The sequence below is a fragment of the Pristiophorus japonicus genome, chromosome 1, assembly GCF_044704955.1.
Source record: "Pristiophorus japonicus isolate sPriJap1 chromosome 1, sPriJap1.hap1, whole genome shotgun sequence".
NCBI classification, from domain to species: Eukaryota; Metazoa; Chordata; class Chondrichthyes; family Pristiophoridae; genus Pristiophorus; species Pristiophorus japonicus.
The window spans coordinates 50555230-50581963 of record NC_091977.1 but is presented as its reverse complement, the minus strand read 5'-3'; the positions used below and the strand labels follow the sequence as shown (position 1 = coordinate 50581963).

Below are 26734 nucleotides of genomic sequence, written 5' to 3'. Positions count from 1 at the left end.
TTGAATTTTCAATGTCGTTTGCAAAATTATAGTCACATATGTGTTGTCGCCAAACTAAGTGTATCTAAAGGTTAAGTCATGGCAGGAGAGCTCGGTCACGTGATATGCTCCTCCTGTACCATGTGGGAACACAGGGACACTTCCGGTGTCCCTGATGACTACGTGTGCGGGAAGTGCATCCACCTCCAGCTTCTGACGGACCGCGTTGCAGAGTTAGAGCTGAGGGTGGATTTACTCTGGAGCATCCACGATGCTGAGAATGACGTGAGTAGCACGTGTAGCGAGTTGGTCTTACCGCAGGTGAAAGGTCCACAGCCAGATAGGGAATGGAAGACCAGCAGGAAGAGCATTGCAAGGAAGGTAGTGCAGGGGACCCCTGCGATCATCCCCCTGCAAAACAGATACACTGCTTTGAGTACTGTTGAGGGGGATGACTCATCAGGGGAGGGCAGCAGCAGCCAAGTTCATGGCACCGTGGCTGGCTCTGTTGCACAGGAGGGCAGGAAAAAGAGTGGGAGAGCGATAGTGATAGGTGATTCAATTGTAAGGGGAATAGATAGGCATTTCTGCAGCCACAACCGAGACTCCAGGATGGTATGTTGCCTCCCTGGTGCATGGGTCAAGGATGTCTCGCAGAGGGTGCTGGACATTCTGAAAAGGGAGGGTGAACAGCTAGTTGTCATGGTGCACATTGGTACCAACGATATAGGTAAAAAAAGGGATGAGATCCTACGGGACGAATTTTAGGATCTAAATTAAAAAGTAGGACCTCAAAAGTAGTAATCTCGGGATTGCTACTAGTGCCACGTGCTAGTCAGAGTAGGAATCGCAGGATAGCTCAGATGAAAACGTGGCTTGAGCAATGGTGCAGCAGGGAGGGATTCAAATTCCTGGGGCATTGGAACTGGTTCTGGGGGAGGTGGGACCAGTTCAAACCGGACGGTTTGCACCTAAGCAGGACCGGAACCAATATCTTAGGGGGAGTGTTTGCTAGTGCTGTTGGGGAGGCGTTAAACTAATATGGCAGGGGGATGGGAACCAATACAGGGAGACAGAGGGAAACAAAATGGAGACAGAAGCAAAAGACAGAAAGGAGATGAGTAAAAGTGGAGGGCAGAGAAACCCAAGGCAAAAAACAAAAAGGGCCACAGTACAGCAAAATTCGAAAGGGTCAAAGTGTAATAAAAAGGCAAGCCTGAAAGCTCGGTGACTCAATGCGAGGAGTATTCGGAGCCCAGGAGAGGGCTCTGAGCTGGTTGGAGTGGGTGAGAGCTCAGATGAACAGGACCCCAAGAAAGAATGCAAAAGGCAGGAGGCAACAGAGCAGAGTAGCACTGGGGTAAGTGTAAACCACAAGGTGATAGGAAGGAACAATATGTATGAATATAAAGGGGCTGCAGGAGGGGTCAAAACTAAAAATCATGGTTTAAAAATTAGTATTAAAACACTCTACCTAAACGCGCGCAGCATTCGAAATAAAGTAAATGAGTTGACGGCACAAATCATTACAAATGGGTATCATTTGGTGGCCATTACAGAAACGTGGTTGCAGGGTGGCCAAGACTGGGAATTAAACATACAAGGGTATCTGACAATTCGGAAAGATATACAAGAAGGGAAAGGAGGTGGGGTAGCTCTGTTAATAAAGGATGATATCAGGGCAGTTGTGAGAGACGATATTGGCTCTAATGAACAAAATGTTGAATCATTGTGGGTGGAGATTAGAGATAGTAAGGGGAAAAAGTCACTGGTGGGCGTAGTTTACAGGCCCCCAAATAATAACTTCACGGTGTGGCGGACAATAATCAAGGGAATAATGGAGGCATGTGAAAAAGGAACGGCAGTAATCATGGGGGATTTTAACCTACATATCGATTGGTCAAATCAAATCGCATGGGGTAGCCTTGAGGAGGAATTCATAGAATGCATACGGGATTGTTTCTTAGAACAGTATGTTACAGAACCTACAAGGGAGCAAGTTATCTTAGATCTGATCCTGTGTAATAAGACAGGAATAATAAACGATCTCCTAGTAAAAGATCCTCTCAGAGTGAGTGATCACAGTATGGTTGAATTTGTAATACTGATTGAGGGTGAGGAAGTAGTGTCTCAAACAAGCGTACTATGCTTAAACAAAGGGGACTACAGTGGGATGAGGGCAGAGTTGGCCAAAGTAGACTGGGAACACAGACTAAACGGTGGCACAATTGAGGAACAGTGGAGGACTTTTAAGGAGCTCTTTCATAGTGCTCAACAAAAATATATTCCAGTGAAAAAGGGCGGCAAGAGAAGGGATAACCAGCCGTGGATAACCAAGGAAATAAAGGAAAGTATCAAATTAAAAAACAATGCGTATAAGATGGCCAAGGTTAGTGAGAAACTAGAAGATTGGGAAAATTTTAAACGACAGCAAAGAATGACTAAGAAAGCAATAAAAGGAAAGATAGATTACGAAAGTAAACTTGGGCAAAACATAAAAACAGATAGTAAAAGCTTTTACAGATATATAAAACGGAAAAGGGTGACTAAAGTAAATGTTGATCCCTTAGAAGATGAGAAGGGGGATTTAATAATGGGAAATGTGGAAATGGCTGAGACCTTAAACAATTATTTTGCTTCGGTCTTCACAGTGGAAGACACAAAAACCATGCCAAAAATTGCTGGTCATGGGAATGTGGGAAGCGAGGACCTTGAGATAATCACTATCACTAGGGGGGGTAGTGCTGGACAGGCTAATGGGACTCAAGGTAGACAAGTCCCCTGGTCCTGATGAAATGCATCTCAGGGTATTAAAAGAGATGGCGGAAGTTATAGCAGATGCATTCGTTATAATCTACCAAAATTCTCTGGACTCTGGGGAGGTACCAGCGGATTGGAAAGCAGCTAATGTAACGCCTCTGTTTAAAAAAGGGGGCAGACAAAAGGCAGGTAACTATAGGCCGGTTAGTTTAACATCTGTAGTGGGGAAAATGCTTGAAGCTATCATTAAGGAAGAAATAGCGGGACATCTAGATAGGAATAGTGCAATCAAGCAGACGCAACATGGATTCATGAAGGGGAAATCATGTTTAACTAATTTACTGGAATTCTTTGAGGATATAACGAGCATGGTGGATAGAGGTGTACCGATGGATGTGGTGTATTTAGATTTTCAAAAAGCATTCGATAAGGTGCCACCACACAAAAGGTTACTGCAGAAGATAAAGGTACGCGGAGTCAGAGAAAATGTATTAGCATGGATAGAGAATTGGCTGGCTAACAGAAAGCAGAGAGTCGGGATAAATGGGTCCTTTTCGGGTTAGAAATCGGTGGTTAGTGGTGTGCCACAGGGATCGGTGCTGGGACCACAACTGTTTACAATATACATAGATGACCTGGAAGAGGGGACAGAGTGTCATGTAACAAAATGTGCAGATGACACAAAGATTAGTGGGAAAGCGGGTTGTGTAGAGGAAACAGAGAGGCTGCAAAGAGATTTAGATAGGTTAAGCGAATGGGCTAAGGTTTGGCAGATGGAATACAATGTCGGAAAATGTGAGGTCATCCACCTTGGAAAAAAAAACAGTAAAAGGGAATATTATTTGAATGGGGCGAAATTACAACATGCTATGGTGCAGAGGGACCTGGGGGTCCTTGTGCATGAATCCCAAAAAGTTAGTTTGCAGGTGCAGCAGGTTATCAGGAAGGCGAATGGAATGTTTGCCTTCATTGCGAGAGGGATGGAGTACAAAAGCAGGGAGGTCCTGCTGCAACTGTACAGGGTATTGGTGAGGCCGCACCTGGAGTACTGCGTGCAGTTTTGGTCACCTTACTTAAGGAAGGATATACTAAGCTTTGGAGGGGGTACAGAGACAATTCACTAGGCTGTTACTGGAGATGAGGGGGTTACCTTATGATGATAGATTGAGTAGACTGGGTCTTTACTCGTTGGAGTTCAGAAGGTTGAGGGGTGATCTTATAGAAACATTTAAAATAATGAAAGGGATAGACAAGATAGAGGCAGAGAGGTTGTTTCCACTGGTCGTGGAGACTAGAACTAGGGGGCACAGCCTCAAAGTACGGGGGAGCCAATTTAAAACGGAGTTGAAAAGGAATTTCTTCTCCCAGAGGGTTGTGAATCTGTGGAATTCTCTGCCCAAGGAAGCAGTTGAGGCTAGCTCATTGAATGTATTCAAATGACAGATAGATAGATTTTTAACCAATAAGGGAATTAAGGGTTATGGGGAGCAGGCAGGTAAGTGGAGTTGAGTCCACGGCCAGATCAGCCATGATCTTGTTGAATGGCGGAGCAGGCTCGAGGGGCTAGATGGCCTACTCCTGTTCCTAATTCTTATGTTCTTATATCTATTACAATTTAAAGAGCACTAGAAACTATTTCATTTGCTTCTAGTTATTCAGTACACATTGAAGTAACTTTTTCTGCAAGATAATATTTATTTCACCCCTCAGAAAAATCAAAAAGTAATATACAAAATGTCATTCACAAACATTGTGGGTGAACCAAAATAGGAACAAACAGTTCAGATGATGGGGCATCGACCCGAAATGTTAACTATTTCTCTCTCCACAGATGCTGCCTGACCCGTTGAGATTTCCAGCATTTTCTGTTTTTATATACTAACAGACAATGCCGCACAGGGAACACCAGCCACTTTATTGAAGGATGCACCAAGGAAAGGAACATTAGAAAAAAACACAGCAAAGTCACACTGAGCCTCTTTTAGAAAGCCCCTAGAAGTTAAGCAATACCCTTAAGTGAGGCCAAGAACCTGGCTCCCTCCCTACTTTCAACTATGTAATGTTATGCAGGAGTAGAAAATAGGGGAAAAACTTGTCTTTTTCTGTAACTAAAAGTCAAAATGAAGCATCTTCCCCATCCAATTTTCTCTTCTCCCCTACTTAACAACTTACATTTATATAATGCCTTTACCAATTGCCCCAAGGTGAGAGGGGTAATCCAGATAAAAATGAATGCCGAGTCAAAGAAGGAGATATTAAGCAGAATGACCAAAAGATTAAGCAAAGAGATGAGCTTTAAGGAAAATTTTAAAGGAGAAGAAGGTGGAGAGGCAGGGGTTTATGGAGAGAATTCCCAAGTATGGGACCTACACAGCTGAAGGTGGGTCAAAGGGAATGAAGGATGCACTATGGGACAGAGTCTCAGGAATGGAGAGTACTGGTGGGGTTGTAGGGCTGTAGAAGGTTAGAGAGAGAGCAAGGTCAAGAAGAGATTTAAATACAAAATTGAGAAATTTAAAATAGGAGGTGTTGGAGGACCTGGAGCCAAATGTGAGTCAACGAGGACAAGAGTGTTGCAGGATAGTATATGAGCAGCAACCTTTTAGATGAACTCAAGTTTACAGAGTGTGAAGACTGGCCAGGAAAGCATTGGAATAGTCGAGTCTGGAGAGTGACAAAGGCATGGACGATTTACATTCATATAGCATCTTCCATGACCTCAGGACGTCACAAAGCACTTTGCAACTAATGAAGTACTTTTGAAGTGTAGTTATTATTGTAATGAAGGAAACGTGGCAGCCAATTTGTAATACTAAGATCCCACAAAAAGCAATGAGAAAAAGCAACCTTGTAATCTGTTGAAGTGATGTTGGTTGAAGGTCAGGAACCACAGAGAATTCCCCTGCCCTTCTTCGAAATAGTGTCATGGGATCTTTTTTGTCCATCCAAGAGGGTAGACACGACCTCGGTTGAACATCTCATTTGAAAAACGGTACCTCAGCCAGTGCATTACTCCCTTAGTATTACATTGCACTAGATTATGTGCGCAAATCACTGGAGTGGAACTTGAATGCACAACCTAACTCAGAGGCTAGAATGCTAGCACTGAGCCAAGGCAGACTTCGCCTTGAAAGAGAATCACTTACAATCTCAGCTAGCATGGGACCAAAAAGTGGGTGTCATGGACAAGTTGAGCTCGGAAGGAGCATATATGGAGAGAGAGAGAGAGAGAGAGGAGGTAAAGGTAGCCAACGAGAAGGATGGGTGTGTGTGTGTGTGTGTGTGTGGGTGGGGGGGCAGAGGGAGGAAAGCAACCGCAGAGGCAGTCACAAGATTCACGATACTCGAGACTCATGCTGGTTTATGGCTCCACTAGTACCAACTTCTCTGGTACCTCACATGTTATAAGCATTGAGTTTTGGTAGGATAGAATCAAATATTGGCATTTGATGTCCACACAAAAACTTTCCAACAGAAGTTACTGGGTGGCAATTTGGAGTGGGAATCCTGGTAGATTTTTAATCTCCTCAGGTAAGAGGACTGAGACTCATTATCGGGCCTCGTTGTCACCCAGGCGGACACCAGATAACTCAGCATAGACTAGGGATTGAACCTGGGATGTTTCTAGTTTCTATGGCTCAGTTTCACAGTGCAGGGCTCGTACTAATGGAGTCTCTGGGCGAACATGTAAAAGGAACAGAATATGAATCAATGGTTTCTGTATCAGCATTATTTTTCCATGTTATAATATCAAACATGTTCCACACAAGGAAATATATATACTTATTATAAGCATTATTCTATTATAATATTGTCAAATCAAGTACACTGGTTTTAACAAGTAAAAATAAAAGCTGCAACAACTCAGACAACCCGAGGTAAACCTAAATGACTTAACATACAATTCAAAAGAACTTACAAGCTTTCACACCAGTCTGCAGTTCCACAGTTTGTTGGATTACTTGATCCTTTAACCTAAAAAGAAAAAAAAAATACAAAAAATGTAAGATTGGCAAGTGTTTTCTTTGTATATACCAGGGCAGGTCAGGTCCAGCAAGATGGGAAAAACACATGTATTACCTTCATTTCAGATTTTCAGGAGTAAAACGGACATTGGGCTTGCCTTATTACCGCAATGTTCCATTTGAAATATTACTGACTTTACACTGAATAGCATTGACCCTCCACATACTTGGGATATTTAGCAATTTTGATGTACTGCTCAGCTGAGCGTCAATATTCAACCAAACACAAAGGTTGCTTATTTTCCCCTCACTGTTGAAATATCTCCAGATCCAAATTCTTCAGTGCTATTCTCATTATGTAGGGTGGAGCACAAGAGACCAAACGCCAATCCAGTACTATATCCTGCTCCACAGTCCTCAATGGTTTCCACTGGTGCCTTCTTGTGCATTGATTTCAAAAATCTTTATATTGTTCACAAATTCCTTCATGGCCTCGCTCTACATCTGCAACCTCTTCTAATCTGAAGACATCACTCTTCAGATTCAGGTATACTGTGCCTTCCTCCCACCCTCTACACCACTGGTGGCAGAGCTTGCAGCCAGCATGCTCCACACTATGGAATTCTCTTTTTAAATTCTTCCACCTTGAAAAATCTCTTCATCTTCAGAAGCTTTGTCAAAGCCTACATCTTCAAAGCCTTGTCTAACTATTCTCCAAAGTCCTGCTTAATTCATAATGCCCCTGTGAAGTGCCTTGGAATGTTTTGCTGTTATAGGATATTGTTATAGTCTTATGGGGTAGGAGCATGAAACAGGGGAAAGCTTAAGATACTGCCTCTTAAGAAAATACACATTCTGTATACCACCACAGTCTATTCTAACTTTGCTGTACATTAGGCCAAATTCCAGACTGTAGCCCGAACACTTTGCTTGAAGGAAACAGCAATTAATAACAAGACCACTGAAACAAAACAAAATATAGCACAAGCCATGCTTAACCAAAAAGAGAAGACAAATTAAGGAGCTTCATATAAAGAGGCTGAACCGCACTCAAACATTGAGTAAGACCTACTCGAAGGCAGGTAATTACGTGTGTGTTTTTTCAACCTCTCTATATAAAGTATGCTTAAGTAAAACAAAATTGGCAGAAACGGGAGGAAAAAATGGATGAAGACATTGTTCGGAATAGGCCGTACTTGCATTGATGATGAGGTGCGGGAGATCACCTATCCATACAAGACAATGCATCTCATGGGACAGTGTCCTCAGATGTTTCCCTCCTCACCCTACACATGATGGCATCTTGCTTGTATGTGAAGGTTAAACAAATGAGAAAGACTATCACATTTCATCAAGTTCTACAGAAGTCAGCATCAAAGTTAAAAATACATTTGTGACGAATAAAATTCCTGAATCTTAGAACTTGAGAAAAATAATAAAGTTACAATCTTTCACGGATCAACAAAATGAGGTGCTGCATTGGATTCTTTCCCCTCACGGGATTGACTCTCACTGCACTATATCTGCTTGTGCAATAGTATCCCATTGTGATCTGAACTGGATATTTGTGTCCTTGGAAACAGGTGCTCTTCAATCTCTTTGAAGACAGCTCGAGTGAACACTTGGTGTGACAAGGTCAGACATAAATCATTAAGCTACTTTAATTTACAGCAGGCAAACATTTAGAGCAACATTTGTATGACCACATTTATAATAGAAACTGCCTATGTAAGCTGGTCGTGCTATAATTACACCCTACTGCCATTGGTAATGCTGCATATGTCATTTCCTGTATAACTCACACATTCCCCTCCAGAAAGATAGCAATAGATATTTAGATACATATACAATTGCTCTTAATGCTTTCAAGGAAAATGCAAATTGCTACAATAAAATATTGAATACTGTTTCAACTGGCAGGAGGGTTGGTAACCAGAGGACATAGGTTTAAGGTAATTGGCAAAAGAAACAGAAGTCAGATGAGGATTGTTTTTTTACATAGCGTGTTAAGATGATCTGGAATGCAGTGCCTGAAAGGGTGGTGGAAGCAGATTCAATAGGAACTTTCAAAAGGTAATTGGATATATACTTGAAGGGGGAAAATTTGCAGAGCTATGGGAAAAGAGCAGGGGAGTGGGAATAATTGGATAGCTCTTTCGAAAAGTGCAGGTATGATGGGCCGAATGGTCTCCTTCTGCACTATATTATTTTATGAATACGAGTCAGTAATAGCTCAGATGAAGCATTGAATTTGGAAGGCACTGGTTAATAAAAAAGGAAATTCTAAAATTTAACTTCAAACTAAAACATTTTCAAAGGCAAAAGCTAATCTTTATCCTGAATTCAACACCTTCAAAATTACTATTTCAATTGAGTTAGTAACAAACATTTGCTCTAACATTTTTATTGTAATAATGTGATGTAGAAAATCTACCATACTTCACTTAATGCACAGCCATTACTCACCACATAAGGTACAGGATGGAGTCCGTTACAGCAGGATTTTCTTGACCAACTGCTGGTGTTACATGGAAGTTATCAAGTGCCAACTGTCCCAGCTTCATGCAGGAAGTACCAAGCTCCTGAAGAATACGTCTCTCTGCTTTATAACTGATATAGAGAGAACAAGTAAAGTATCGTAAGATGGAAAACAGAGAATGCCACAATTTTTAAGAAGTGTACAGTGGTTGTCTCTCCAGATCGCAGCCACAGATTCTGTGGAGGCTAGATACATCCTCAAAGGAAAGAGATAAATTGAGAGAGCTATCATCACACAACTTCTAAAAGTTAGCCATTGGGTGTTTTATGCCAACACTGGATAGAAACATTGAAAATAGGTGCAGGAGTAGGCCATTTGGTCCTTCGAGCCTGCAACATGATTCAAAACGATCATGGCTGATCATGCATTTCAGTACCCTATTCCTGCTTTTTCTCCATACCCCTTGATCCCTTTAGCCATGAGGGCCGTACCTAACACCCTTTTGAATATATCTAACGAACTGGCCCCAACAACTTTCTGTGGTAGAGAATTCCACATGCCCACAACTCTCTGAATGAAGGAGTTTCTCCTCGTCTCGGTCCGAAATGGCTTACCCCTCATCCTTAGACTGTGACCTCTGGTTCTGGACTTCCCCAACATCGGGAACATTCTTCCTGCATCTAACCTGTCAGAATTTTATATGTTTCTATGAAATCCCCTCTCATTCTTCTAAATTCCAGTGAATACATGCCTAGTCGATCCAGTCTTTCTTCATATGTCAGTCCTGTCATTCCGGGAATCTGTCTGGTGAACCTTCGCTGCACTCCCTCAATAGCAAGAATGTCCTTCCTCAGATTAGGAGACCAAAACTGTACACAATATTCAAGGTGTGGTCTCACCAAGGCCCTGTACAACTGCAGTAAGACCTCCCTGCTCCTATACTCGAATCCTCTCACTATGAAGGCCAACATGCCATTTGCCTTCTTCACCACAACGTGTTTGCTTAAAAGTGTATTCTGACTGTCAGAGTGGATAGATGTCGGTCACACCTTCTGTGGGGTCCAGGTACTCTCCCACAGGGAAGAGAAAAAGGGAAGGGGACTTGGAGTGGAAGGGCACTTTTTCCATTTGAGGCCACTGGTTCATGCTCTGGCACCTCCCAGTTAAGTGTTTTGCATGTTATCTTGCCTCAGTGCCAGCACAGGCACCTCTAAATCAGAAGATTGTGGATTCAAGCCACATTCCAAGACTTGAGCATATAATCCAGGCTAACACTTCAGTGCTGTGATGTGTTCCACTTTCAGAGGTGCCGTCTTCCAGATAAGATGTTAATTTTAGGCCCCATTAGGTGGGTGTAAAGGATCCCATGGCACTAAAAGAACAGGAAATAACTTGCATTCATATAGTGCCCATCATGACTTACGGACGTCCTAATGTACTTTATAGCCAATGAACAACAATAACTGCATTTATATAGCACTTTAACATAGTAAAATGTTCCAAGGTGCTTCATAGGAGTGTAATCGGACAAAAGTTGACCATACTTTGGAAGTTATAGTCACTGTTGTAGTGTATTGAAGTGCAGCAGCCAATTTGCAAACAGCAAGGTCCCACAAACAGCAAAGAGATAATGACCACATAATCTGTTTGTGATGTTAGTTGAGGGATAAATATTGGCCAGGACACGGAGGGGATCTCATCTTCGAAATAGTGTCATGGGATCTTTTATGTACACCTTACAGGGCAGGCGGGGCCTCGATTTATCGTCCCATCCAAAAGACAGCACCTCCTACAGTGAGGCACTCTCGTCGCTGGAGTGGGACTTGAACCAAAACCTTCTATCTACGAGGGTACCACAGCCAAAGCTGACACTTAAAACAGGGACTTTATTTTTCAGGGCCATAACATTTGTTTAGCGGTCAATACGCTGTGGAAACCCCAGTTACACCTAATCCAACAAAGCCTAACATTTAATGGAATATTTCACAGCGTTATTGCGGACTGGGGTTGTTCTCCTTGGAGCAGAGAAGACTGAGAGGAGATTTGATAGCGGTGTTCAAAATCATGAGGGGTCTGGACAGGGTAGATAGAGAGAAACTGTTCCCATTGGCAGAAGGGTCGAGAACCAGAGGACACAGATTTAAGGTGATTGGTAGAAGGACCAAAGGCGACACGAGGGAAAAATGTTTTTACACAGCGAGTGGTTAGGATCTGGAATGCACTGCCTGAAAAGGTGGTGGAGGCAGACTCAATCGTGGCTTTCAAAAGGGAATTGGATAAGTATCTGAAGGAAAAAAATTAGCAGGACTATGGGAAAAGGGCAGGGGAGTGGGACTAGCTGAAGTGCTCTTGCAAAGAGCCGGTACGGGCTCGACGGGTCGAATGGCCTCCTTCTGTGCTGTAACCATTCTATAAGCCAGAGTATTCATCAGAGGGTGAGGTTCACAGCACTGCCAGTGTCGGAGCAATGAACGACTGACTGCAACTTCAGGATTTCTACATTTAGCTGCGCATGCGCTAAACCTCGACATTACAATCAGTTTCTGAGGGGTAATGACTATGAATGCTGTTGGTTCACCATTATTACCCACCACTAATTCCAATCCCACTGTGTAGCTCTTCTTCGCCCCAAATTGGGGGGGGGGGGGGGGGGGGGGGAGGGGGTTAATGCACCAATAATGGTTTGCATGCCAGACACGAGACTCCCAAAGCAAGCGCTCAACTTGGAACTCCTTCACGGCAAACAAGCCAGAGGTGGGCAGCGGAAACGTTACAAGGACACCCTCAAAGCCTCCCTGATAAAGTGCAACTTCCCCACTGACACCTGGGAGTCCCTGGCCAAAGACCGCCCTAAGTGGAGGAAATGCATCCGGGAGGGCGATGAGCTCCGAGTCTCGTCGCCAAGAGCATGCAGAAATCAAGCGCAGGCAGCAGAGTGTGCGGCAAACCACCCCTTCCCTCAACGACTATCTGTCCTACCTGTGACAAAAACTGTGATTCGCGTATTGGACTCTATAGCCACCTAAGAACTCATGTTAAGAGGGAAAGCAAGTCTTCCTCGATTCCGAGAGAATGCCTATGATGAATGGTGAATGCTTTGAACTCACCATTATTTTTCCAATTTCTGGGTTTGTATAGGTCAGAATCATAGAATTTTACAGCACAGAAGGAGGCCATTTCGGCCCATCGTGTCCATGCTGGCCAACAAGAGGCTATCCAGCTTAATCTCATTTTCCAGTTCTTGGTCTGTAACCCTGCAGTTACAGCACTTCAAGTGCACATCCAAGTACTTTTTAAAATGTGGTGAGGGTTTCTGCCTCTACCACCCTTTCAGGCAGTGAGTTCCAAACCCCCACCTCCCTTCAAATCCTTCTACCAATTACTTTAAATTTATGCCCCCTGGTTGTTGACCCCTCTAAGGGAAATAGACCTTTTCTATCCAGTATATCTAGGCCCCTCATAATTTTATACACCTCAATGAGGTCTCCCCTCAGCCTCCTCTGTTTGAACGAAAACAAACCCTACTTATCCAATCTGTCCTCATAGCTAAGATTTTCCACTCCCAGCAACATCCTTGTAAATCTCCTCTGTACCCTCTCCAGTACAATCACATCCTTCCTGTAATGCAGTGACCAGAACTGCACACAGTACTGCAGCTGTGGTCTAACCAGTGTTTTATACAGTTCAAGCATAACCACCCCGCCCCCCCGCTCTTATATTCTATGCCTCGACTAATAAAGGCAAACATTCCATATTCCTTCTTAACCACCTTATCTACCTGGCCTGCTACCTTCAAAGATCTGTGGACATGCACCCCCAGGTCCCTTTGTTCCTCTACATTTCTCAGTCTCATACCATTTAATGTGTATTCCTTGTTAGCCCACCCCAAATGCATTACTTCACACTTCTCCAGATGAAATTCCATTTGCCATGGTTCTGCCCACCTGACCAGTTGATTGATATCTTCCTGCAGTCCACAGCTTTCTTCATTATCAAACACACAGCCTATTTTTGTATCACCTGCAAACTTCTTTATCATACCCCCTATATTCAAGTCTCGATCATTGATATATACCACAAAAAGCAAGGGACCCAGTACTGAGCCCTGTGGAACACCACTGGAAACATCCTTCCAGTCACAAAAACATCCATCAACTATTACTCTTTGCTTCCTGCCTGTGAGCCAATTTTGGATCCAACTTGCAACTTTGCCCTGGATCCCATTGTCTTTTACTTTCATGACCAGTCTGCCATGTAGGACCTTATCAAAAGCTTTGCTAAAATCTATATACACTACATCATACGCACTACCCTAATCGACCCTCCTGGTTACCTCCTCGAAAAATTCAATCAAGTTAACCAGACATGACCTTCCCTTAACAAATCTGTGCTGACTGTCCCCGATTAATCAGTGTCTCTCTAAATGTAGATTTATCCTGCCCTTCAGGATTTTTTCCAATAATTTCCCCATTACGGAGGTTAGGCTGACTGGCCTGTAATTACTCGGTCTATCCCTTTCTCCCTTCTTACAAGGGTACCACATTAGCAGTCCTCTGGCACCACACCTGAAGCCAGTTTAGTACAGTTCAGGTGAGTACAGGATACAACTCAGCTGTGATGCCACTCATTCCATTCCACCCAACCCCAACCCACAGTCCAATCGTCTGCGGACACCCACTGCCCCGGCTCACAAATGAATAGTGGGCAATAGTGCCTGGTCCCAGAGGACGTGCATGCATTCACAGATCCTGTACAAGGTGCAAGTCGCTGACTGGAGCGTGGGCAGTTACAGCAGGAGCGGCGAGAGATTGTGGAGCGACGTGATCGGGGCCCAGGAGAGGTGCGAGTTCGGGGGCAGAAGAGGCGTGGGCCCAGAGGCAGCACGGGCCAGCCCAAACTGCGATACGAGTGCGCACTAGATCCGTGCAGCAGAGCAGGTCTCCAGTCATCTTGGTTAACTCCAACGGCCACCACACGTTAAAAAAAATCCATGCACAGACATCTTCCACCCTTCAACATGTAGTTCAGGACATGGAATATTAGGTCCTTCATTGAAACACCTGTGAACTCATCCTTTTTTGGCTGGAAGCAAGTCATCCTCGATACAATACCTATGATGATGACCTCAGCAGGGAATGACGCACAAACATTACCATCCTCGTCTAGGCCAACATCCCCAGCATCGAAGCACTGACCACACTTGATCAGCTCCGCTGGGCAGGCCACATTGTTCGCATGCCAGACACATGACTTCCAAAGCGAGCGCTCTACTCGGAACTCGTCCACAGCAACGAGCCAAGGATGGGCAGAGGAAACATTACAAGGACACCCTCAAAGCCTCCCTGATAAAGTGCGACATCCCACTGACACCTGGGAATCCCTGGCCAAAGACCATCCTAAGTGGAGGAAGTGAATTCGGGAGGGCGCTGAGCTCAGTATCGTCGCCGAGAGCATGCAGAAATCAAGCGCAGGCAGCGGCAGGAGCGTGCCGCAAACCAGTCCCACCCACACTTTCCTCCAATGACGATCTGTCCGACCTGTGACAGGGACTGTGGTTCTCGTATTGGACTGTACAGCCACCTAAGAACTCATGCTAAGAGTGGGAGTAAGTCTTCCTCGATCCTGCCCATAATGATGACCTCAGCAGGCAGGCAGACCGCCATCAAACTCTTAAAGGGCGGAGAGGCTCCAGCTCAGACATCCCCCGCTACCGAACGGAGGCTCGGGTCCCGGGGAGACTACGATTTGCCGAGCGGCTTTCAACCCACAGCATGATACAAGTAGTTTATGAAGCAGCCCGATCTCTTACTCCATGTTCCCCGCCGCCGCCACTCCCGCTCCGGGCTCCGGCTCCACCGCCCACAACACTTTTCAAAGGCTGCCCGCCGTTGGTACTGGCCCCGCCCATCCGCTCCTCGGATTGGCCGAGCGAGCAAAGGCTCGCGGGGCTCGGCCGTTCCCGGCCTCTGTTTGGTGGAGAGACACGTCAATCAGCAACCAATCGATTGCAGCTGACATCGATGAGGGCGCGCGCTGCTCGGGTCCGCAGTCGATTAGCCGCGTCTCACGAACCCAGCCAGTTCAATTTGAAGCGGGAGAGGAGGCGGGGCGTCCCTGCTCTAAACCGACTCGGGCCTAGGTACTCGGGAGAAGGACACAGACCCCGTCCTTTTTCTCTGTACTAATTACAACATGAGCCAATAACCAGGCAGCAACCCCAGCCAGAAGCATAAATCAAGGTAAGGTTTGGTGGCAAGGGGAAGACCTGGTCTCGGATCTCAGAAGCTGCATTGCATCGAGGAGGTCTTGACATAACATTGGGGCAGACTTTGATAGTTGCAAATGGAAATAGCGAATACTGGAAATAGGCATCAGCTATATAGAACAGAGTCATTAACATTTTTAAAAATTCGTTCCCGGAATGTGGGCGTCGCGTGCGTGGCCAGCATTTATTGTCCAGCCCTAATTGTCCTTGAGAAGGTGGTATATACAGAGAGGGTAAAGTAGTTAGTAGGGTTGGGTAAATAGTACTTAAATAACCCCTTTCCCACACAATACAAAAAGCAAAATACTGCGAATGCTGGAATTTAAAATAAAAACAGAAAATGCTGGCAATACTCAGCAGGTCAGGCTGCATCTGTGGAGAGAGAAACAGATTTAACGTTTCAGGTCGGTTTCTCTCTCCATAGATGCTGCCCTTTTCCCCCCACCACCTGCACAGATTGTTTGCATATTTTACAAGTGACTACACTCCTAAAGTATTTCATTGGCTGTAAAGCGCTTTGAGACGTCCGGTGGTTGTGAAAAGCTCTATATAAATGCAAGTCTTTTTCCACTTTTCAATTTTGATGAAGGGTTATATCTGAAATATGAATGAGTCTTCTCTGTACAGATGCTCCCAGACCTGCGGTGTAGTTTTAAAATTCATTTACGGAATGGGGACGTCGCTGGCAAATCCAGCATTTATTGCCCATTCCTAATTGCCCTTGAGAAGGTGATGGTGAGCTGCATTCTTGAACTGCTGCAGTCCGTGTGGTGAAGGCATTCCCACAGTGCTGTTGGGTATGGAGTTCCTGGATTTTGACCCAGCGACGATGAAGGAATGGGTGACAAGGCAGGATGGTGTTCCCATGCAGCTGCTGCCCTTGTCCTTCTTGGGGATTTACTACAGTGCAGCTTGTAGATGGTACACATTGCAGCCATGGTGGATGGTGTGCCATTCAAGTGAGCTGCTTTGTCCTGGATGGTGTCAAGCTTCTTGAGTGTTGTTGGAGCTGCACTCATCCAGGCAAGTGGAGGGTATTCCATCACACTCCTGATTTAATGCTTGTAGATAGTGGAAAGGCTTTGGGAGGAGGGGGTGAGTCACTCGCTGCAAAATACCCAGCATCTGACAGTAGCCACAGTATTTATTTGGCTGGTTCAGTTAAGTTTCTGGTCAATGGTGACCCCCAGGATGTTGATAGTGGGGGATTCGACAATGATAATGTGGCGGGGGTTAGACTCTCACTCGTTGGAGATGATCATTGCCCGGCACTTGTGTGGCACGAATGTAGCTTGCCACTCATCAACCCAAGCCTGAATGTCATCCAGGTCTTGCTGCATGTGGACATGGACTGCTTCATTTTCTGAGGAATTGCGAATGGAATTAATGAAGCAGCTGAAGATGGTTGGGCCTAGGACACTGCCCTGAGGAACAGCTGCAGCATTGTCCTGGGGCTGTGATGATTGACCTCCAACCACCACAACCATTTTCCTTTGTACTGGGTATGACTCCAGCCAGTGGAGAGATTTCCCCCTGATTCCCATTGACTTCAATTTTACTGGGGCTCCTTGATGCCACACTTGGTCAAATGCTGCCTTGACGTCAAGGGCAGTCACTCTCACCTCAGCTCTGGAATTCAGCTCTTCCGTCCATGTTTGGACAAAGGCTGTAATGAGGTCTGGAGCCGAGTGGTCCTGGCGGAACCCAAACTGAGCATTGGTGCACAGGTTATTGGTGCGCAAGTGCCGCTTAATAGCTCTGTCAATTACACCTTCCATCACTTGCTGATGATTGAGAGTAGATTGATGGGGCAGTAATTGTCGGATTGGACTTGTCCTGCTTTTTGTGGACAGGACATATCTGGAATTTTCCACTTTGTTGGGTAGGTGCCAATGTTGTTGCTGCACTGAAACTAGTATTTTCTAGTTTTGATTCTGAAATGCAATGACTGCATATGTGCCAACCATTATTGTTGTAAACAATGTGTCAACTTGTCATGCAACATAAAGAACCAACAATAATAAAAAAACAGAAAATGCTGGAAATACTCAGCAGCTCCGGCAGCATCTGTGGAGAGAGAAACAGATAACGTTTCAGGTCGATGACCCTGACCCAACAGCAGAGGACCCTGGCTTCAACCGCCATCAAAAACAGCAGACAAGGCTCAACCGAGTTGCACAGGGCACAGATGATGCGGCCAACTGCTCCACAAGTGGAAGGTGAGGGACGACCCAAAGTGTGACCATGGCCGTGAATCCCAGACCATGGAACACATCACATCAACCTAAGATCTATTGCAGGAGGCACCTCATTTCTCCACTTGGTGCCTCAGGAGGCCATCAAATGGATAGCCAAACTAGACATCTCATTCTAAACGTTTCCCGTCATACAAAACAACAAGTACTTCACCAGAAAAATCAGCCTTTTCTTTCACTGGTTTCTTGCCGCAACCATCAGAACGGATGGAAAGTAGGACTGAAGCATATCTATATCTATGACTTGGATGAGAGGACTGAGTGTAATATATCCAAGTTTGCTGATGATACAAAGCTAGGTGGGAAAGTAAGCTGTGAAGAGGATGTGAAAAGGCAGCAAAGGGATATTGAGCAGTTAAGTGATTGGGCAATAAAGTGTCAGTTGGAGTATAATGTGGGGAAATATGAAATTATCCACTTTGGTAGGAAGAATGGGAAATCTGAATACTTTTTTAAAAGATGGGAGACTAATAAATGTTGGAATTCAGAGGGATTTGGGGGTCCTTGTACACTAATCACAGAGTTAACATGCAGGTACAGCAAGCAATAAGGAAAGCAAGTTAGCCATTATTACAAGTATAAGGATATATAGGTGTTGGTGAGACCACACCTGCAGCACTGTACAGTTTTGGTCTCCTTGCCTAAGGAAGGGTATACTTGCCTTGGAGGAGGTGCAATGAAGGTTCGCCAGACTAATTCCTGGGAGAGAGGGGTATCCTACGAGGAAAGATTGAGTAGAATGAACCTATATTATTAGAAGGCTTGATCATGTAAATTCTGAGAGGGCTGTTTCTCCTGGCTTGAGAGTCCAGAACTAGTGTTCATCGGGCTCAATTTTCCCCAAAGCCATTCTTTGGCATACTTGAAGAGTTACGCTTGATTTTTGGGGGCCCAGCGACGTCAAAAAAAAATCATCCAACTTTCCTTGTTTGAATTGATTTTGGCGCTGCCTAGCCTGTCCTTTAACTTTGGAGGTGGAGCCTAAGATCTGCGCCAAAAAGATCAGGTTGCCAAAAGTCTATTCTCTTTCCCTGCCCCTCCCCCCCCCGGCCCCCCCTCCCTGCACCGCCGGTGCCGCTCCTAACCCTGGCCGAAAGGCCTCCCTCCCCCCTTCCAGTTGCCGCTGCTAGCCCTGGCCAAAAGGCTTCCCTTCCCTTCCCTGCTGGTGCCGGTTGCCGCTCCTAACTCTGGCCAAAAGGCCACTCCCTCACCCCCCCCCCCCCCCCCCCCCAACCTTCCCTCTCTCTGCTGCTGTTCTAGCCGTGGAACTGCATCTACTGCACTGATTCTCTTACCTGTGCTGATTTTTGCCAACTGCCCAGAAGGTTTTTCCAGAGTGGTCACATACGCTGTCCTAAGAAAAATTGGAGTAAATCGGAGCTGGCTAAACTTATTTAAATAGCCAGAATTGGCTTGGGTGGCAGGTTACGCCCCCAATGAGGTAAAAAAAAATTGGTAGCCTAAAAAAAATCATACCTTAGTGAATTACGCTAGCACAGAAACTTTGGGGAAACTTGGAGATTTGAATTTACTCCAAAAAAATGGTGCACGCCAAAAAAACGGCGCCAATAATTGGGGAAAATTGAGTCCATAATCTCAGGATAAGGGGTCGCCCGTTTAGGACTGAGATGAGAAGACATTTCTTCACTCGGGGTTGTGAATCTTTGGAAAACTCTATCCCGGGGGCTGTGGTTGCTCAGTCGATGAATATATTCAAGACTGAAATCAATAGATTTTTGGGCACTAAGGGAATCAAGGGATATGTGGATTGGGTGGGAAAGTGGAGTTGATGCAGAAGTTCAGCCATGATCCTATTGAATGGCGGAACAGGCTCAAGAGGCAGTATGGGGTACTGCTCCTATTTATGTTCTTGTGTTCAAACAGTCAGGTGTTGCTTTCTGCTATTGCCTGTCTAGGAATTAGAGGTAGCATTTTTTTTAGATGAGGTGGTGTTTTGAGAGTTGCAGCTGTTTAGTGTATGTCTCCAAATAACTAAGTTACTGAAAGACAGTTCTTTAAAAACTTCACTTTTCTAACTGACTGTCCACTTGTAAATATCTGTATTTTTTTCCAAGATTAGCTGCAGATACTCCTTTGAATTAAGGAGGATAGTTCTGGTGTGAATGCATTACCTGGCATTATCTGGACATTCCTATCTCTGCACTTGTGAAATTGTCACAATTTGTAAATAATAAGAGAGCTTGTTTGGTGCAATAATGAGTTTTAATTGATTCCTAAATACAAGAATGCCAGTACAATATTTTAAGATTTTGCTACAGCACAAGATACTGTGATAAAGTAAAAAAGACTTGGATTTATATAGCGCCTTTCACGACCACCGAATGTGTCTCAGCGTTTTACAGCAATGAGGTATTTTTGGAGTGTAGTCACTGTTGTAATGTAGGAAATGCGGCAGCCAAATTGCGCACAAGCAAGCTCCCGCAAATAGCAATGTAATAATGACCAGATACTGGGGCTAAAATTCTGGTTGAAGGCTACCTTCGGACGAACGCCTCCGACCTAAAAAATGTTTGCGAAAGTACCTGGTGGTCCCAGAGGTACCCTGAATTCCGGTCGGAGGCCTTCTCTTCCCACGCTTCGCAGTGCATTCACGTCTTGGAGATAAGGGTGCAGATACTGTGGTCACGTGGGACTGGGCAACCAATCACGGTACAGTATCCTCCTTGATAATAATGGGAACTCCGAGTTCCTATTACTATCAATGAGAATACCCCCTAAACCACCCAAACACAACATAAAAAATTAAAAACAAATCTCTCATATTAAAATTAAAGTTAATTAAATGTTTTGGAAAAAATATTTATTTTGGGGATTTTTTTTTTGTGTTTTAATAGGGTTTGCAATAAAATTGCCTTAGTGGACAGGGTTTTTAACATTAAAATGTGTTTTTAAATTTTATTTTTGTTTTAAAACTCTTACGCTGGCAAAAGTAGGCTATGCGCCTGCTTTTACCAGGCGCAAGAGTTTGAAGGACATTCGCTGGGCAAATAGCCCAATCTAGCCTGCACGAATGTCCTCCCTGTGGGGATACATTCGATCTGTTGAGATATCTTGACCAATCAGAAAAGCTGGTTTTAGGCACATGCGCATTGCGCGCCGAAAACCAGCTTTTGTGAGGCCTCGCCGGGTCCTTGCGTATTCTGTACAGACCCAGCGAGGCCAGGATTTCAGGGCCAATCTGTTTTTGTTATGTTGGTTGAGGGATAAATATTGTCCAAGGCACCAGGGATAATTCCCCTGCTCTTCTTTGAAATAGTGCCATGGGATCTTTCACGCCCACTTGAGAGCAGACAGGGCCTCGATTTAACGTCTCATCTGAAAGACAGCACTTCCGGCAGTGCAGCACTCCCTCAGCCCTACACTGGAGTGTCAGCCTAGATTTATGTGCTCAAGTTTCTGGAGTGGGACTTGAACCCACAACCTTCTGACTCCGAAGTGAAAGTGCTACCCACTGAGCCATGGCTGACACTATGGACATTATGGATTTAGTTATACACCAGTTGCAGTAAACAAACCCAATTTTCAGGTACCAATGCATTTTTTAAAAAATTCATATGCCCTCTGAAATTAGAAAAGCTGGGATTGTCCTCTAGAACAGAGATGGTTAAGAGGAGATTTCATAGAGGTGTTCAAAATTATGAAGGGGTTTGATTTTGTGTTATTGAAAAGCCGTGCCCTGGTTGTAAGAATCTCCAAATAGGAGTAAATAAGGGAAAACGGTTTCCACTGGTGGGTGAGTCGGTAACCAGAGGACACAGATTTAAGATAATTGGTAAAAGAATCAGGCGAGATGAGATTTTTTTTATTGCAATGAGTTATAATCTGGAATGCACTGCCTGAAAGGATTGTGGAAGCAGATTCAATAGTTACTTTCAAAAGGGAATTGGGTATACAATTGAAAATGAAACATTTGCAGCATTATGGGGAACGAGCAGTGGAGTGGGACTAATTGGATAGCTCTCTAAGAGTACGGCACAGGCACGATGGTTCAAATGACCACCTTCTGTGCTGTATGCCCACTGCCTCATGTTTCAACATGAGCAGTGTGGTAGGCAGACAACATTTACCCCCTATGTATTAGCACATGCACAGTGGCTAAGTCATTTGACGGTGTAAGTGTTGCCCTATGTCACGGTACCTTGCAGAATATGATTTAAAAAGTATGTACAGCTGTACATTCTTCGTACTCTTGTTTACCACTGCCACTTACCCAGAGCCTCACACAGTGCATAGATTTCAGTTTTTAATAAGGAATTTGTATAAATCTAAATATATTCTATTGTTTTTCTAGATTTGGTGAGTACAGTGCCACATTATGGCTCCTACTCCTAGATCAAACAAATTTCAGGAAGTAGATGGCACGCCATGCCATGGATGTAAGAACCTCCAACTAGGAATAAAAATGCAAGCTCAGCATCTCTTCTCAAACAGAAAGGAAAACATGCAGACTTCTAATGAGAAGACCAAAATTGCCTTTACTCCACGACAGCGATTGGTAACGCCTCTAATTTCAAACACACTGAATCATCTGATGTAAGTATTGGGGTTAAATATAGAAAATCGGGCAAAAAGCCTAATGATTTGTTGCATACAGTCTTACTGACCTCCAAGCATTAAATATTGTTGCATTTGTATAACATTTTATCACATCAAAACATCGTGGAGATTCACACAAATTACTTTATGAAGTGCAGTTACTGTTACGTGGGCAAAGGGAGCAGCCATTGTCCATAAGCATGTCCCACAGTGACATAAATGACCAGTTAATGTGCTTTTGGTGGCACTGGTTGACAGAAGTTAATGTTGGCCAAGATACTGGGAGAACTCTCATTTTCCTTTAATAGAATCTATGGATCCTGAACCACCAGAACAGGCATTAGGACATCTGTTTAATATCTTGTCCAAAAGGCAGTATCTCTGACAGTACAGTACTCGCTCAGTGTCATTCTAGATTTGCTTATTCTGTATTTTGTATTCCTCAATAAGATCACCCTTCAGATGCCTCCTTTCCAGGCTGTATAGTCCAAGTTTCTCCAGTCTTCCCAATGAATGTGGTGTATTTGGACTTCCAAGAGGCATTTGACAAGGTGCTACATAAAAGGTTATTGCACAAGATAAAAGTTCACGGTGTTGGGGGTAATATATTAGCATGGATAGAGGATTGGCTAACTAACAGAGAACAGAGAATCAGGATAAATGGTCCATTCTCTGGTTGGCAACCAGTAACTGGTGGGGTGCCTCAGGGGATCAGTGCTGGGACCTCAACTATTTACAATCTACATTAACGACTTGGAAGAAAGGACTGAGTATAACGTAGCCAAGTTTGCTGACGATACAAAGATGGGAGGAAAAGCAAAGTATGAGGAGGACACAACAAATCTGAAAAAGGACATAGACAGGCTAAATGAGTGGGCAAAAATTTGGCAGATGGTGTATAATGTCGGAATGTGTGAGGTCATGCACTTTGGCAGAAAAAAAATCACAGAGCAAGTTATTATTTAAATGGAGAAAGATTGGAATCTTGGCTTTTATTGCAAAGGGAATGGAGTATAAAAGCAGGGAATTCTTGCTACAGTTATACAGGGTATTGGTGAGGCCACACCTAGAATACTGTGTACAGTTTTGGTTTCTATATTTAAGAAAGGATATACTTGCTTTGGAGGCAGTTCAGAGAAGGTCCACCAGGTTGATTCCAGAGATGAGTGGGTTGATTTATGAGGAAAGTTTGAGTAGGTTGTGCCTCTACTCATTGGAAATCAGAAGAATGAGAGGTGATCTTATCGAAATGTATAAGATTATGAGGGGACTTGACAAGGTGGATGCAGAGAGGATGTTTCCACTGATGGGGGAGACTAGAACTAGGGGGCATAATCTTAGAATAAGGGGCCGCCCATTTAAAACTGAGATGAGGAGGAATTTCTTCTCAGGGTTGTAAATCTGTGGAATTCGCTGCCTCAGAGAGCTGTGGAAGCTGTGACGTTGAATCAATTTAAGACAGATAGACAGTTTCTTAACCGATAAAGGAATAAGGGATTATGGGGAGCGGGCAGGGAAATGGACCCGAGTCCATGATCGGATCAGCCATGATCGTATTAAATGGCGGAGCCGGTTCGAGCGCTGTATGGCCTACTCCTGCTCCTATTTCTTATGTTCCTTAAAGAAGTTGAGGAGGTTGGCCAGGCAGCATCTTCCCCTTCTGAATCCAAGCTGACTGCTGTTAACTAGGTTACTAATAAGAGCATCCCCTTTGCAATAAAGACCAAGATACCATTGGCCTTCCTGATCACTTGCTGTACCTGCATACTATCCTTTTGTGTTTCATGCACCAGGACCCCAAGGTCCCATTGTACTGCGGCACTTTGCAATTTTTCTCCATTTAAATAATAACTTGCTCCTCAATTTTTTTTCCTGCCAAAGTACATAATCTCACACTTTCCAACATTATACTCCATCTGCCAAATTTTTGCCCACTCACCTAGCCTGTCTATGTCCTTTTTGGAGTTTTTTTGTGTCCTCCTCACACATTGCTTTTCCTCCCATCTTTGTAATGTCAGCAAACTTGGCTACGTTACACTCGGTCCCTTCATCCAAGTCGTTAATATAGATTGTAAATAGTTGGGGTCCCAGCACTGATCCCTGCGGCATCCCACCAGTTACTGATTGCCAACCCGAGAATGAACCATTTATCCCGACACTCTGTTTTTTGTTAGTTAGCCAATCCTCTATCCATGCTAATATATTACCCCCAACCCCATAAACTTTTATCTTGTGCAGCAACCTTTTATGTGGCACCTTGTCAAATGTTTTCTGGAAGTCCAAATACACCACATCCCCACTGGTTCCCCTTTATCCACCCTGTTTGTTACATGCTCGAAGAACTCCAACAAATTTGTCAAACATGACTTCCCCTTCATAAATCCATGCTGACTCTGCCTGTACAGATAATCCTAATGTTTACTGCTAATGATAAATTCCATTATTTTATGTCCCATGGAAGATGATGAAAGTCAGGTTTGCAAAGACCACTGGACCCAGGAGAGTGGACTGATTGGCAGAAGTGTTCCACTGGAATTATTGTTTTGGGAAATATAAAGCAAACATTTTAATTTAATGCCACAATGTACTTAAAATGCAAAGTTGTATCTGTCTTTGTCAGAACTCCCATCTAATGTGGAAAAAATGCATTCTTTGTCTCCTGAGTCCCACCACTTCTTTAGTGGATGGCAGACATTCGATTTTTCCCATGACCTCCACTTTTCCCCCCCCAGAGTGTTTGCGAGCTGCTGTATGTTCCCACAGTAGCTCAGACGTTGTTGCAGTGTCTCGCCACTTGGGAAATTTCATGCCAGCATTGTCTGTAGCATATTTCCCATGCTCAGGAAGTCATGGCATTCATTTCATTGTATGGAAAAACTGATTTAAAAAAAAAAAAATTACCTTCTATGCTTGCTACATATTCACAGTAAGTCTTCAAAATGGTTGGTATGACTGAAAATATTCATCTGATTATACATTATTATAAGGGATAGATAGAAACCTCTTTTTAAAGTTTTTGTTGGGCTCCCTGATAATTCAGTGGGCAAATGCACTATTTGCTGTGGAACTGAGTGATAGAGAACAGAGTTCAATCCCTGGTTTGTGCTGAGTTAGCTCTCTCCTTCTGGTCAGTGGTTGGATTGCTATAATTAGGTTCCCATTTCCTTGGGTGGGGGGTGGGGTGGTGAATCGGCAAGGTATTGGTATATACAGCAACCCCCTGTTGGGAGGTGCATGGGGTGAGAGCAGGTTTGGGCTCGGCTGTGACACCACCTGCCACTGTCTTAGATCACAGTAAAGCATAACCACCTAAGGTAGCCTGTGCCCTTGAAATGACCCAGTAAGAGTCGGTGGTGATAGTGGCGGAAAACAGGCGGTAGTGGATCAGCTACTCATTATACCCTGTCCTTTGAAAGGGGATGTATAATGGATCAGCCACTCATACACCCACCTTTTGAAAGGAGATGTATAGTGAGCAGCAATGTTTCCTCTAATTGTTTTTGGCGCCACATGACCTCTTTGGCCCACGCAGCCCCCTATTCACAATACTGTGCATGCGTGGTTTTTGTATTGAAAAGATGGCAGCTGCGCAGCTTAAAGGAAACGTTGGTGAGCGGCCAACCCACTACCACCCGCTTTCTGCCACTGACGTAGCTTACAATCGCCCCCAGGTATTTTCAGGAAAGGAAGCAGAAAAAAGTTTTCATTTCATTGAATTTTCTTTTGAAAGAAAATGTTTTGTTTTGTACAGCTCCAGTATTGAAAACAGCCAAAAAAAATCAGAAAAACCAGTCAGCCCAAATCTTGCGATGCTTAGAATGACACCAGGTGAGTTGGTAGTTTGATGAAATCTTACTACTTTAAATCGAATGCCACAAAGGTGTACAACCTGTTGACTTGGAGTAGTCCCTGCACCCTGGCAATCTGACCCTCAAAGCCCAGGCAGCTAAGTCCCAGTTGTGTTTACATTCCTTACTCGCTGCTTTGTCCTGTTTGCATTTTGTGGATCTGAAGGTTAGGAAAATGTTGTTCATGGTGCTCTTATTGGTGGATAAATCTAAATCAGAAGACTAAGATCTGTCACGATCAGTAACTTCAGATATATGCAAAGCAATAAGAACATGGATTTATATGTGCCTCCCACCTCTGTGGTACGCATCTATATAACCCATAAACGCTAAAGGTTTGGATGTTCTGCCACAAAAGCTCATCACAGATGCAAATTAGATGATGTATTTCAACCAGGGCTGTTAAGTTATTGAGAGAACAGTGCGACTATGAATGGTGATTGGAGGGGAATCCAAGCAATTAATTAAAGATCTGGCATTATCTTTAGCTACAGATTGAAGAGCCTCTTTAGTTGCCTTTATGTTTCTAGCCTGGTTTTGGGAGAGCAGCGTTCTATCGGGCTGCCTCCTCTCTTCTATCTGGTGCTGTTCATCATACGCTGAGTAGAAACGGAGCTGGTGAATCC

The 26734-nt window shown here is 44.1% G+C and overlaps 2 protein-coding genes across 3 annotated transcripts in view; one reads left to right on the top strand and one right to left on the bottom strand.

Annotated features, from left to right (window-relative positions):
* Positions 1–15079, bottom strand: part of cenph (centromere protein H) — a 44384-nt gene extending 29305 nt beyond the window's left edge. For both annotated transcript variants that reach the window (XM_070898397.1, XM_070898456.1), the window contains exons 1-3: positions 14993–15079; positions 9171–9314; positions 6659–6714 (exon numbers count right to left, since the gene is read on the bottom strand). In XM_070898397.1, the coding sequence (XP_070754498.1) occupies positions 6659–6714; positions 9171–9314; positions 14993–14997 (205 nt within the window). In that variant the 5' untranslated portion in view covers positions 14998–15079. The remainder of the gene's footprint in view (positions 1–6658; positions 6715–9170; positions 9315–14992) is intronic.
* A 176-nt stretch (positions 15080–15255) lies between these two features.
* The window catches only part of LOC139279056 (uncharacterized), a 60865-nt gene continuing 49386 nt past the window's right edge, over positions 15256–26734 (top strand). The window contains exons 1-3 of the mRNA XM_070898384.1: positions 15256–15422; positions 22016–22257; positions 26012–26088. Of these exons, the coding sequence (XP_070754485.1) occupies positions 22040–22257; positions 26012–26088 (295 nt within the window). The 5' untranslated portion in view covers positions 15256–15422; positions 22016–22039. The remainder of the gene's footprint in view (positions 15423–22015; positions 22258–26011; positions 26089–26734) is intronic.